The 14,737-nt window shown below is 50.5% G+C and overlaps 1 protein-coding gene across 6 annotated transcripts in view; it reads left to right on the plus strand.

Moving 5' to 3' along the window:
* The window catches only part of WDR37 (WD repeat domain 37), a 74,447-nt gene that overhangs the window by 45,108 nt on the left and 14,602 nt on the right, over positions 1–14,737 (plus strand). For all 6 annotated transcript variants that reach the window (XM_042944731.1, XM_042944730.1, XM_042944728.1 and 3 more), the window contains 2 exons: positions 11,192–11,326; positions 11,768–11,882. In XM_042944731.1, coding sequence (XP_042800665.1) covers positions 11,192–11,326; positions 11,768–11,882 — 250 coding nt within the window. The remainder of the gene's footprint in view (positions 1–11,191; positions 11,327–11,767; positions 11,883–14,737) is intronic.

The raw sequence follows: 14,737 nt of genomic DNA on the forward strand, positions 1-14,737 counted from the left end.
ACGGGTTCCCTAGGTTTGAGCCCACGGGGACAAAGAAATCCAACAGAATACGGTATCTGTGCCAGTAACTACGTGTGCACCTACAGAGGGCGTGCTTTTATCAAACCAAACGCACAGCCTCGTTCCCGACCGAGAGCGGAGAACTGGCTGCTTTCGGACCGTGTTCGGTTTCCTCACTCACCTGCGACGGTCTGAGTGTGGCTTCTCAAACACGCTCGGGTCTCCTGCCTCCCCCAAGCCTTGGGTCCGTCTGACGGCCGCTGCCGCTGCACCGTCCGTTGCCACCCCAACCACGGCTGCTGTCACGGGCCCAAGGCCACATTTCCGGCATCCAGCAGTGACTGCCCTGTAGGAAATAAGTCATTTCGATGCCTGCAGTGCTGTCCCCTAGACTGGGGGGACAGGGTTTTCCAGGGTGATTTTCTTGAGTCCTTTTAACCTTTCTTTCTTCTTTCTTTCTTTCTTTCTTTCTTTCTTTCTTTCTTTCTTTCTTTCTTTTGTATTTTACTTTTTTAACGTTTATTTTGAGAGAGAGAAAGAACATGAGTGGGGGAGGGGCAGGGGAGAGACGGACAGAATCCCATGCAGGCTCCATGCTGAGGTGGGGTTCCATCTCATGATCAAGAGTCGGATGCTCGGCCAGCTGAGCCACCCAGGTGCCCCTAACCCATTTCTTTTCTGAACGTTAAAAGCACAACTCAGACATACTGTCCCTTACTTGTTGGTATCACCCGAAGAGTTGTAGGTGGGACACACTCTCCAGAACTCATTCTCTTAGGGCATATTTTCATTTACAGAAACTCAACACACACTCTCCAGTAAAAGTATGTTGGAATCTAATATCTTATATAGTGTGAGTAATTCACTTAGCTCTTCAGTGATTTTGAATTTCTGTATGTTGGGTTTTCTTAAGGCAAGATGTAGCTGTATAGGTTTTAAGATTATTTGTGTAGTTTTATAATTTATTTTAAGTTTATTTTGAGAGAGAAAGCATGAGCTGGGAGGGGCAGAGAGAGACAGAAGGAGAAAGAGAGAGAGAGAGAGAGAGAGAGAGAGAGATTGAATCCTAAGCAGGTTCATGCTGTAAGCATAGAACCCGACAAGGGGGCCTGAACCCACGAACCGTGAGATCATGGCCTGAGTCCCAGTTGGACACTTAACCAACTGAGCCACCCAGGGGTCCCATCCTAGTTTGATAATTTGATTTCTCTAGGATCTGGGAGAGAGGTGACTGTTCTCCTCATGCTTCTGTGTGGATTCTGTGCCTTTTTGTGAAAAGAGAGTTTGAGGTGTAGTGCTTCACTGCAAGGGTACAAATCTATAGCCACACGGTTTCTCTGGAAATTTATGCTGCTGTTGTTATTACTTCTTCACATAAGCTCTGCTTAAGGTTCTTGTAAGTTTTTAGAAAGGACAAATAATGTTCTTTTCTTCTTTGTTGTGTTCCATGTGTATTTTTACTTTGTACTGTGAAAGCTGTTCATTATAATAGGAATTTTAGCATAATAGGATTTACTTAGTATAAATGTGTGTCTGTTACTATTTGACTACCTGCTATAGTAGCAAGGGGTACCGATTTATATGAAGGTAAATATTAGATATTTTATGTAACAGATTGTTCTCCTAATAGTCAGGGATGAGAAATTGTAGTGTGTACTGTTCTCGGAAATAATAGAAATGCGTAACTGAAATATTTTGGAACGTCAGAGGAATTTCAAACGCTGGCAGTTTGTTTTCATAGATTTTTGTCTTCATTGTCAGGAGGTGGAGCTGAAATCCAGTGCTTTTCATCTGAAATAAGCTAAATCCTTGTGTGTTGACGAGTTTCTCCCCTGACGGGATGATTGAGTAGGTGAGCCGTTTCAGGCAGTGTCGTTGTAGGATGCCCTGCCCTCCCTCCTGGGAAGCAGTGGCACGCTCCCACCGGCCTAGACGTGGGCACACCGGTCATCCCAGCTGGACTCTTACCACGTGGGCCGTGTGTACAGAGGTGCGTCTGCAGGAAGCTTTCGTGGTACCCAAACTTACCTTCAGGTGAGATCCGTGAAGTGTCCCTTGAAGGCGGCGTGAGAGCTGCCCACGAGGATTGCACTGCCCAGCACAACTGCTTCTCTGGGGGGCCTGGCGGAACCACCCCCACCCCACCCCCGCCTCACGTTTTTCTTATGTTTTGTTTTGTTTTGTTTTGTTTCAGTTGCTATAAAAAGGGACTGACAGTTGAGGCAGTCACTGGTCATTAAGCTTTCCCTGTGGGTGGCCAATGACTCTAGTCTGTACCCAGCTGACAGTGTTCATAAGTGTGAATAAACTCTGGCATTGAAGAAACTCGAATTAGCTCACCGTGGATAAAATCTCTGAGAATGCAAAGTTTCTTCTTTCTGTTTTGCTTTAATTCTCCCTATATAGTAATAACTTTATCCTCCAAATGTGAACTTTGGTGCTTTCTTCTAAAGAAAACAAAACACTACATCTAACAAAACAAAATTTAAAAAAATCAGATTAAAAATTATGATTGCTTTTTTATTGGTAACAACATTTATTTTTATTTTTTGTATTTGGTTTTAATTGGAGATACGATAATGTTCATAGTTTTTTTTTCATAACGATTGCTTTAAAGTTAAGACATGATCATATGCTTTCATTCCCAAATTCCCAGGGAAGATATATCATAGTAAATACCAAATTCTAGGTCATTTATGTATGAAGGTGAAAGTGGCTTTGAATTTTGTGTCAGGTTATTAACAATTTTCTTTATACTTTTAAAGAGAAAAAGCATTGGGGTGCCTGGGTGTCTCAGTTGGTTACGTGTCCATATCTTGATTTCAGCTCGGGTCATGATCTCACAGTTCGTGAGATCGAGCCCTGCGATGAGTTCTGTGCTGATGGTGTGGAGCCTGCTTGGGATTCATTCGTTCATATTCTCTCTCTCTCTCTCCCTCCCTCCCTCCCTCCCTCCCTCCCCCCTCCCCCTCCCCCTCCCTCTCCCTCCCTCTCCCTCTCCCCCTCTCCCTCTCCCCCTCTCTCCCTCTCTCCCCCTCCCCCTCTCTCCCCCCTCCCCCCCTTTCCTCTTTCCTCCTCTCTCCCCCTCTCTCTCCCCTTCCCCTCTCCTTTGTCCCTCCCCCCCCCCCCCCACTTGGGCATGCACGCATTTTCTCTCTCTAAATATGCTTAAAAAAAAAAAGAAAGCCTTTCGACATCATGACCCCTTCAATTGGATAGTGGTTGATTTAAGTCTTGAATTCTGTGCTTGGTCAGTGACTCAGCTTGTATGCAGGCCCGTGGTAGGGGTGGATGCATGGCAGTCTGGTGACAGACCACCTGCGAGGCTGAGATTTTGGTAGACTGCTTTTGGTTTGTAAGTCTGTTACTCTTGGTAGCCACTTGTAAGCCCTTGTCCGGGAGGAGGAGAAGGAGGATGTGGGGAGCGTGTTGTGCTGCACGGTTTCTTTTCAGTACTGGGGGATGGCTCCAGAAGGGCCCGTAGCATCATGCTGGCCTCAAATGCCTTTGAGCCTAAGCCTCTTGCAGTTCTGCACTCCCTGCCCAAGTGCCTGAGAGTCTGGTTCAGTCGTCTTCTTTTTATTATTATTTTTATTATTTTTTAAATGTTTGTTTTTGAGAGAGCATGTGCATGCAGGCAGGGGAGGGGGCAGAGAGGGGGACAGAGAATCTGAAGCAAGCTTCTCATGGACAGCACGTGCCCCATGTGGGGCTTGAACTCATGAACTGTGAGATCATGAGCTGAGCTGAAGTTGGATTCTCAACCAACTGAGCCACCCGGGTGCCCCTTATTATTATTTTTATTTTGAGAGAAAGAGTGCATGCTCGAATGTGTGTGCGCATGGGGGAGGGGCAGAGAGGGGAGGAGAGAGAATCCCAAGCAGGCTTCACATGGTCAGCGTGGAGCCTGATGCAGGGTTTGATCCCATGAACCATAAGATCATGACCTGAGCCGAAATCAAGAGTTGGATACTCAGCCGACTGAGCCACCCAGGAGCCCCTGTCTTCTTTTTGATTAGATGGTTTGAAAATAATTTTGTTTTGAGAAGGTTGTAGAGAGTTCTGTAACTACTGGCAGTAGTTGGTTGAGAGACAGAAAGGACTCCTGGACTGTGTCAACTTCTGGTATTCTGCCCCAGTGGTCGTGTTAAGGTGTGGTTTTGCAAGTGTCATTTGTATTCACACACATTTTGTCATGGTGTCCTGGAAACGAGCAGGGGATGTTAGCGAACACTGTGTGCGTCTCGAGCTGCTGGGCCGGGTCCTCTGCACCTCGTGCACGCAGGCGAGGCTGGTTTTCCTGTGAACGGGGCCGTTCTGCGGGTGCCGCCGCTTTGCTCCGGGAGACCTCGGGGGGTGTCCCATGTGGCCCCTGCAACTCCCTGCACCTCCGGCTTTGGGCCCGCGGTTTCCTTAACAGTCCCCGGCTGATGCATTTGAAAGTTGTCTCCAATTTGGAGTATAGTTTTTAAAAGTAAGAGGAGATGTAGTATTTATTTACGCTTTCAAAATTCCCCATTTAAGTAGAGCTGATAGGGAACTAATAAAAATAAGGACTTCAGGGAAATTAGTGCATTTAACTCAGTGTACTTGACAGCTTGGTCGTGAGCTGTCAGGTCGCTTCACTTCGCACCGAGATGACCCAAGAGAAGATGGTCAGGCTGTGACCACAGACTAAGCACCTCCTGACTCTGCGCCGTCACAGACTCGTTCACAGCTGAGTCGTGTCCGGACCAACCTGCACGTGTCAGCAGAAGCCACGGCGCGAGGCGTGCGGCGAGCAGAGTGGGGACAGAGCAGCCGCCCGATGGCAGAGCTGGCGTGGTGCGTGTGCCTGGCCCCTGCCCACGCCAGGCCCCGGTGGGCTCGGATCACCCGCCAGGCGTCCGCACTTGCTTGCACTCGGCCGAGGCGTTGGACCCGCGGGGTGCGGGTGCTGCCGACGGAGCAGAGTCATGCTCCATTTCCTTTCTGTTCTCAGAGTGAGATGCTCCACTTAGTGTTTTCTCCAAAGTCCCTCAAGGACCAGGACTTTTTTAAAAAGACTGTCTTTTTTTTTTTTTTTTTTTTTAATTTTTATTTATTTTTTAGAGACAAAGTGTGAGCAGGGGAGGGGCAGAGAGTGGGAGACATAGAATCTGAAGCAGGTTCCAGGCTCTGAGCTGTCAGCATGGAGCCCCACGCGGGACTCAAAACTCTTGAACTGTGAGATCATGAGCTGAGCTAAAGTCAGAGGCTTAACCGACTGAGCCACCCAGGCGCCCCCTAAAAAAGACTGTCTTTTTTTTTTTCTTAAATGTTACTATTTTTTTTTTAAATTTACATCCAAATTAGTTAGCATATAGTGCAACAATGATTTCAGGAGTAGATTCCTTAGGGCCCCTCCCCCATTTAGCCCATCCCCCCTCCCACAACTCCCCCAGTAACCCTCAGTTTGTTCTCCATATTTAAGAGTTTCTTGTGTTTTGTCCCCCTCCCTGTCTTTATATTATTTTTGTTTCCCTTCCCTTATGTTCGTCTGTTCTGTCTCTTAAAGGCCTCATGAGTGAAGTCATATGATTTTTGTCTTCTGTAACTAATTTCACTTAGCATAATACCTTCCAGTTCCATCCACGTAGTTGCAAATGGCAAGATTTCATTCTTTTTGATTGCGGAGTAATACTCCATTGTATATATATATACCACATCTTCTTTATCCATTCATCTATTGATGGACATTTGGGCTCTTTCCATCCTTTGGCTATTGTCGATAGTGCTGCTATAAACATGGGGGTGCAAGTGTCCCTTCGAAACAGCACACCTGTATCCCGTGGATAAATGCCTAGTAGTGCAATTGCTGGGTTGTAGGGTAGTTCTATTTTTAGTTTTTTGAGGAACCTCCATACTGTTTCCAGAGTGGCTGCACCAGCTTGCATTCCCAAAAAAAAGACCGTCTTAAGTGGGTGCTCTGAGAGGGACTTTGGGTGCATTCAGCGACCTCCTACGTGCTGTTTCTGCTCTGAGTGTTTAGGTTTGGCTCCCTGGAAGTGCTTTTCTGTGTTGGCATCTCCCGTGGACTGAGTGCTATGTCCCCCCCCTTACCCGTCTGGTGAAGCGTCCCTGCAGGGAGGGCCAGGAACAGCGTGTGCAAAGTCAGCTTCTCGGACCAGCGGGTGTGCCTGAGGACAGCCCCGTATGAGGAGTGGGTTGCCGTCAGCGTGCTGTGGCGGGCTGTCCAAGGGTCAGCGTGGGATGCACGGACTTGGAGGTGATTGGATACTGTCAAGGGTGTCATGTGACAATGGTCCCTGGAATCCCATGAGTGCAGGCAGGCTTGCTGTGAGACTCGGCACTGGGGAGCCCTGCACCCCCTCCCTCGCTGGTCTCCTGGGCTCCTTGCCTGATGCGTGGATGGGGCTCCAAGACTTACAGTCCTGGAGAGTCACCAGCTTTAGAGTCGGAACCTTTGCTTAAGGGAGTATAGTGTGGCGGAAGCTTAGTGAACTTGACAGATGAAAGTGCTTTCCTGTTGTGTGCGTGGCATTCCCCCACCCACGTTACCGTGACTGCTGATGCCCGTGACATGTCTGGTGAAGAGCAGTGCCCTGTGCCGAGGCGGCACCTGTCCTGGGGGAGGGGCTGTGAACTCCGGGCCCCCTGGGAAGGTAAGTGTGAATTCCACATGTGTTAAAAAACCGGGGCCCATCGCTTGGGTTGCTCCTCTGGATGAGTAAGGAAATGTGAGGTGTTGGAAGGCGGTGCTGGTAGCTAATTCTGACCTTTCAGAGTGAGGGGGTGCTTGAGTGTGGGGCCCACGGGTGCCTCCTGGTGCCAAGGGTGTCTCGCCCCTCAGGCTCCCTCCGTGAGTAAATCATATGCTGGCGTAAAGGACACTTGCTCCTCAGAGAGTTGAAGGAGCGTCACTTCTGTGTCAGAGCTCAGTTCTGGCTCATTTCATGCACACACACACGCACACACGTCGTGTTCCGTGCAGCCAGTGTCACGTCTGGTGGGTATGCCAGCACATGCGTGTGCATGTGTCCACATGTCATGTGTGTATCATCTTCCGTGTGTCCTGTGCCACTTCTGGTGGACGCGCTCACACCCCCAGTTCTGAAACGTGTTTGCACACGGTCCCCGGGCCACAAGGGCCCTCAGGCGCCCGCAGCCCGGGTTTACGTGGAGTCACCCCCACTGTGGTGTGAGGGACGTCCAGGTGAAGAAGAGGGGTCTTCCCAGGCCGGTGACAGCTCACCTCAGATCCAGGACGGCCCCGTGCCCTCTGGGGCTTCTTCAGGAAAGAGCGCTCTCTCTTCGACTTTGCGGTTTCTGGAGAGTAAAAATCTTACGGTTCCTAATACCTTTCTAACTTCAATTTTCCTGGTTATTCTGATGAACAGGGCTTTTCTGTATCATATTATTTCAAGGCTGATGTAGAAACAGTTTTCCTTTTGGAAGATTTAAAAAAGAAGGGAAGCCTTTTAAATTGTTCACATCCTAGTTTTTATGCCCAGAGTCACGTGATGCTGACATTGGGACGCTGGCTGTGAGCGCATCAGCACGTAACTAGCAACGTCTTGAATTCAGAAGCTAAGGGAATGGACAGTTAGGTTATTAAAACCTGAGGGAGACCACTCTTCGCCTAACTTATTTGTATTTTAATGTTTGTTTATGTTGAGAGAGAGAGAGAAGGGGAGGGGCAGAGAGAGGGAGAGAGAGAATCCCAAGCGGGCCCCCTGCTGACCGCGCAGAGCCAAAATCTCACGAACCCAGATCAAGAGCTGAGCCGAGGGGCGCCTGGGTGGCGCAGTCGGTTAAGCGTCCGACTTCAGCCAGGTCACGATCTCGCGGTCCGTGAGTTCGAGCCCCGCGTCAGGCTCTGGGCTGATGGCTCGGAGCCTGGAGCCTGTTTCCGATTCTGTGTCTCCCTCTCTCTCTGCCCCTCCCCCGTTCATGCTCTGTCTCTCTCTGTCCCAAAAATAAATAAAAAACGTTGAAAAAAAAATTTAAAAAAAAAAAAAAAAAAAAAAAAAAAGAGCTGAGCCGAAATCAAGAGTCAGACGCTTAACCGACCAAGCCCCCCAGGTGCCTCGTGTCACAGTTGTTGATGTAATTACAAATGTTCGAAACTTATTTATGCTTGGCTGTTACATTGTTTGATCAGAATGAAATAGTGACCAGGCTTCACAGAAAGGAAATCAGAGCCTTGGCCCTTGATACTACAAGCATGAGGTTACCCTGTGAATCTTCCTAAGTTTAACTTCTCTGTAACCCCCTTGTTTAAAAATCTCTGTAACCCCTTTAAATCAAGTTGTGTAGAATGATCATCTTTGAATACTCTATGGAAAAGTTACTGATTCAATTAATAAAACGCGCTGGAGGAGAGCTTGGTTAACGAAAGGCACCGTTCTGATGCACCTGTGATGCCGCTCGCAGCCATCGCTGCGGCATGGTGACCCTGGTGATCGCGAAGCTTCTCTGAAGTGTTGTCACAAGTCCCAGCAGCGGCACGTTTCAGTGTCACAGTTACACTGTTGCCCGAAAACTGCCCCTGTCCCGTCGCTGCCCCACCGGGGTGTCCTCACTCCACCTTGTTCGCTGTGGCATGTTCCCTGAGGCGAGCGGGACCTGCTCCGTTGAGTGGGCGGTCCTGCACTTCGGTCCTGTCGGTGACGACGTCTCGGTTTGCCGAAGACAGGCTCAGGGAGGAGGGGGACCGGGTTGGATACTGAGCTGGCGCTGCTTTAACTTCTTTCTTCCGGGAGCATTTGAATTCTAGATCCAGAAAGCGAACCAGATGTGACACAAGTGTGACTTTTCCTTTAAATGTTTATCTTAGGGCCTGCTTTTTTGAGAGTTCGCCATCAAGGAGTATTCAGAAATGTATCATTTGGAAAAGGGTTGTTTTCCATTTAGTTGTCTGAGATCTTAAGACACAGGCCCATGTGCGTCATGTGCGCACTGAGGAGTACACGGGTGGGCCGGGCACAGTGCGTGTGCTCTCCAGGACCCTCCATGTTAGGGCAGGCTGCAGAGGACTTGCTTCGTCTGTGCGGGGCTTAGTTTCAAAGGACGGTCTGGGAAGTGGGAAGCGGTAGCCAGGGAGGACGTGGTCAGGACAGGTCTTCCGTTGTGTGCAGGCGTGACGGCAGGTGTGGTCTGTCCTGCCGGCCTGTGCTGGGCCGCAGGGATGTCATGAACACTGCCCCGTCCTTGGTAGGGCGATGGGCCACACTGATTTCCTCCTGGATGCGCCCTTCAAAGGCGGACTCCCGTCCAGAGGACGCCCCTGCCCTTGCCTGAGTGCTTGCTCCTCTGCTCTGTCCTTCTGGTGCAAACGGATCTCTTGGTTTTGCGGGGAGCTCCATCTGAAAGGTGAGAAGCTGGGGGCTCTGCGCTGTTTCTGATGTGGGGCCAGGAGAGCGCACTGCTTGGCATTTCCGGGCCAGCATTTTCCACACATCGTGTGTTTTTTTTTTTTTTTTCTTAGCTATGAAATTCCGGCAGATTGTTATGCAAAACAGCTTTGTGTCTCTGTGTGACTGGGAAGACAGCTGTTAGTCCTAATGAGGAGTGCTAGCATTACAGTCTCTCCGGTGATTGAGACCCGCGGAGGGAGCGGAATGTTCCAGATCGGCCAGTGGTGTGCGGTGAGAAGGTAGTGCGCTGTCAGCTGGAAGCACACGCCCGGCTGCTCTCGGCGACAAGATAAATGAGTCGGCTGGAGTTCGGCAGAGTCTGAGCTTTTCCAGTGAGCAGTCGTGGCACAGTGGGTTCCCCCAGGGACCCGAGTCCGAGGGTGCCTTGAGAGCCATGGCCCCCGCGCCAGCTTTTCCCTTTGATGCCCTACAATACCTGTCAGGACGGTGATTTATTAAAAACCTAATGTCTTTCAGCATTTCATTAACATAAGGTGAGACGGTCTTTTGTGGAGACTTTTTTCATTAATTTAGCAGAATGTTCACTGAAATTTAACTTGGCCACAACTCCCTGAGAACCGGAGTCCACGGGGGAGGCCGGGCGTCAGAGTCCCTCCCAGCTTGTCGCGGCCTCTGCACCAGGCCAGGCCTGACGCTCCTCTGCGTTTGAGACGGGGGTTCAGAGGGGCCGTTGGCTTCAAGTCCGGGCTTCCCTTCCTCCCCCTGTTCTCTGTGCGTCACACGTGGGCCCCCCTCCACTGCCTGATGTAGCACGGTGTCCACATTCATCCCCGTGATGACAGCGGGATTTCCGTCTTTTTTTTTATGGCCCAGTAAGACCCTGTTGTTCATACACACATCCCATCTTCTTTGTACATTCGTGTGTCAACATTAGGTGGTTTGCGTGTCCTGCCTGCTGTGAACATGGGGGCGCAGGTACCTCTTCAGGGTACTGATCCGTTTCCTTGGGATGCGTGCCCGGTAGTGGTGTTGCTGGATCACAGGGTAGTTCTATTTTTAACTATACAGGGAGCCTCCACACTGTCCTCCACACTGTCCTCCACAGTGGCTGCACCAGCTTGCATTCCCACCAACAGGGCATGAGGTTCCTTTTCTCCACGTCCTGACCAACGCTTGTGTTCTGTTTTTTTGATGGAAGGCATTCTAAGGGGAGTGAGATGGGATGCTGTGGTTTTGATTTGCGTTCCCCTGGTGGTTGACAGTGAGCATCTTTTCATGGGCTTTTTGGCCTTTTGTGAATCTTCCATGGAGAAGGTTTTGTTTAAATTCTTGGCACGTTTTTGAATCGGTGGTGGTGGTGGTGGTGGTGGTGGTTGTTGAGTTAAAGGAATGGGTTTTTCTCCAATGTTCTGATTAAACTGAAAGTTAGGCTGGATTTTTCTTTTTCTTTTCTTTCTTTCTTTTTTTTTTTTTTTTTTTTTTTTTTTTTTTACATTTGTGCTATCAGGTGCGAGTATGTAGACATTTTGGCAGGTTCTGTCTAATCGATGTCTTCCGGTAGCTTCTCTTTGCTCCATTGCCTGAGAAGGTACAGCTGAGTAGAATGGACTGTACTTTTCTAATGCTCATTGTGTTTACACTCACAGGGAGATTTAAGCAGGAGTTAGTGGAGTCGGAGACAACTATCCGTTTCCACGTCTCCAGTAGCCTTTCCACCTGCCTTACCAGTCTCTGGCAGCGGGATTGTGTGCTCATTACGCAGGTGGAGAGGACTTGTGTCTGCATCCTGGGACTTGCTGATGATCTTTTGAACCTGTGCCCTTTATTTGTAGCACCGTGACCTCGGCCGTGTTCACCGTGGGAGATAATGTTGTTTCGGGCAGCGATGACCGCACCGTGAAGGTCTGGGATTTAAGGAATATGAGGTCCCCCATTGCGACTATTCGCACAGACTCTGCCATCAACAGGTGAAGAGGGCTGCTTGTTATGTCCTGAGAGGGTGGCTTGTCATGCAGTGTTTTATTCATGTACATGTGGTGTTTAAGAGAGCATTTGGAAAAGTGCATTAGACTTCCGGGGAAGTATTTTTTGCAGGGGGGATTATTTTTTATTGATCCTTATGCAGATTTAGTATCCCCTGTGTGCTGAAATGTGAGTATAAAATCGGGCTGGGGCGGTGAACTTCAAAGGAGAAGAATGAGCCACCTTTGGGCAAACGCTGTGGGGCTGCATTTGAGTCACTGTGATTACAGGTAAGTGACTCGGTCTCTGTGTGCTGACGCTGCAGACAGATAGCCCTGCCTTGAAGCGTGAATGGTGCGAAGTCTCCCACCGCGTGATAGTCTGTAAACTCGGAGACTTGTGCCGTCCCGACTTCATCCATAACCCACTTCGTCTCTCCTTCGCAGGATCAATGTATGCGTCGGCCAGAAGATAATCGCCCTCCCACACGACAACCGGCAAGTGAGGCTGTTCGACATGTCGGGCGTGCGGCTGGCTCGGCTCCCCCGTAGCAGCCGGCAGGTAGGTGTGCTTTCGCCCCGCGTGTTCGCCCCGCACGTTGGCAGCGAGCCTTGGGGACAGCGTGGAGTCTGTGTCCTAGGTCACCACTGACCGACGAGCCCCATGTCATTTTAGGTTTTCTAAAAAGAGAGAAACTAACGATACGTTTAAATTATCCAGATATGCTAGACTTAAGTGCTTTTATAATTGTAATCGATATAAACACACCAGAGGTGTCACATTCTTATTTTCCTACTGTCATTGGACGCTAGATTTCACTGGAAGTACTTGATCTGTGTTTAGGACTCACAAAATTTAAAGTTGAAGGGTTCCCCAGTACCTGAACTGAGTGTGCCACGTGTCTTTAAACTTAAATGAGATGGCGCACTCTGCCCCCCAGTCTCGTGTGGGGAGCAGACGGCGCCCATGGTGGCGGTCCCCCTCCGGGACATCACAGCCTCACCTCTTGGCAAGTGAAAGTGTGCGCCCTCACTCGGACGCAGAGGTGTGGGCCGCGGGGCCTCTTTCAGAAGAGGACCCGCCCCGCCCCGCCCAGACCGGAAGAGCCCTTTCCCTGGCAGGTGCAGGACGGGAAAAGCCCATCTAGATGCAGCTTTGCTGGGAGTCAGCCCAGACGGTGCGGGGGAGGGGGAGTGTGGTGCTCGTGGCTGTGGCTGCGGCTCAGACCTGCTGATGCACATTCCCTGCGTGCCACCTGGGAGTTCACACTTAGGTGTTTCCCGATGGCTCCTGTGGGGCAGTGGATGTTGTTGTGATGCATAACCCCCCATACGCTCCCTCCTGCATCCCCCTGCCCCTCCCCTCCCATCTTCCCCCACTACCCCCCAAGCCCCATCGCTGAGGCCGCACCCTTGCAGGCCTGGTGCTTAACTGAGCCTTGCCCCCGGCCCCCCTCCTTTTCCTCCCACGGCCTTCTCCGTGTGTCAGTGTGACAGCCGCGTGGGCGAGCCAGTTCGTGTGGCCCCTGACGCTGCAGTCAGCGTCTGTGCCCCCAGCGCCTGCCACGCTTGCTGCCCCATGGCCATGGCTCTGCCGACCCCTTGTGGAGGCGCCCCCCGTCGTCTTGTGTAAAGCCTCACAGAGTGGTTTGTGACCCGCAGGCTGGCCCTGGTGTTAGGAGCTGTAGACCGAAGGTGGCTTCAGAGGCCAACGGCGAAGGGTGTTGGCTGTCAGCGAGGCCTGACTTTACGTGGTGCCAACTCTCCGTGAAAGGCCTCTGCCCTCAACACGGGGTTTCACCTGCTGTCCCCCTCGGGGCTTGTATGCGTACTGTCCTAAGTTCATTTTGAAACTCTATTCTTTGAGTACGCGTCACAGAAAAGGTACTCGTGAAATTAGAGTGCCTAATAAAATCTTCACCTCCCCCCGACAAAGGGAAGGTTCGAGCTTGGCATCTGCAGAGTCAGTGCTGTGCATGTGCGCTGCGTCGTTAACACGCTGGGACCCATGTGTGGTACCTGACGGCGCTGTGCGGCCTGTGAGGACTGCGCCTGGAACACGAGGTCGGGCGTGCACGACTTCTACTTTGAGAACATTCTCCTCGAGAAAGTACGGAGTTGTGAGAGGTTCTGGTGGTGCTGATCCCGTGGAGGCAGCTCGCATTGGTTGTCTGTACACGGTAGCCCTGTTGAAACTGTAGAATTTGTGGTGCTCGGATTTGTTTCCTCCTGAAGTGTTGTGTTGAATAGAATTATTTTTAAGATTGATGAGTAACGTTTCACTTAATTCTGAACTTGTGACACTGCTTCAGATAGAAAAATGCTGGGCTCGGTGTCCTGGAACCACAGCCGGCAGTCCCTGCTTTCTGTCGCCCCGGCTTCTTTGAACCGACAGACTTTAAGAAGACAAAACAACAACCTTATTTGAAATTGGTAGCTAGAGTGAAGGTGGCTGAAGCGTGAACTTGTTTTACTTCGGGGAGAGTGCAGGTGGTGTTTCCCAAAAGTGTGTTTCATGCCAAGCGAGCTCTGTAGAGCGCTGGAGGGGCCAAGGGACAAGGCTCTGGGTGCAGCGTGTCTGTGAGCTGTTCCAGAAAGCACACTGGCCCGTGGCCGGTGTGCAGCGCTCTGTGCAGTGTGCACATTGTGACCCGAGAGGGGGGCGGGGCGTTTCTAAAGTACACATGTGCCCCAGGCATGTCCTTGTGCGCTCGGGTCCGAGGGACACAGGAGGCTGGACTCCAGGTGGGTCCTGGGCGAGTGCTGCTTTGCCAGCGTTCTGCGTGCTGGCTGGCCCTGCCTTACCCCCTTACTAAGCACCTGACCTGAGGGTTTCTGTCGGCAGTGCCGTGAGTTGACTGATCTTTAACTGGTTCCTGTGCAGAGTCCTGATCACTGCCAGTTAATGGATGCATCGTTCCCTCTTTCTTCTGAGGTTTTTAACAAAGAAGCCTAACAACATTGCTCTTGAAACCCTTTGTTGTGTGGGTTTCTGTTGGCAATACTTTATTTTGTGGACTGTTGTGTTCTTTGTCATAGAGAGCACTTTCCACATGTGGATGCTTTACCAGGGAACTTCTGTGCCATTCTTGTTTTTTTCCTTTCTTTTTTTAAGAGGGAGAACAAGCTGGGGAGGGACAGATTGACAGAGAGAGAGGGGGAGACAGAGAATGCCAGGCAGGCTCCACACTGTCAGTGCAGAGCCTGATGCGGGGCTTGATCTCAGAAATGTGGGATCGTGACCTGGGCCAAAACCAAGAGTCTGACACTTCACCAGCTGAGCCACCCAGGGGGGTGGGGGGTGGGGGTGGTGTCCCTGTGCCCTTCGTCTGAGTGTTCCTTTTACTTCTGGAATTTCTGTCAGCTTTCCTTAATCCTGTTTCTTGTACTTTATCACTAGACCGTGATCATGTTAAT

This window comes from Panthera leo, chromosome B4, assembly GCF_018350215.1.
Source record: "Panthera leo isolate Ple1 chromosome B4, P.leo_Ple1_pat1.1, whole genome shotgun sequence".
Lineage (NCBI taxonomy): Eukaryota > Metazoa > Chordata > Mammalia > Carnivora > Felidae > Panthera > Panthera leo.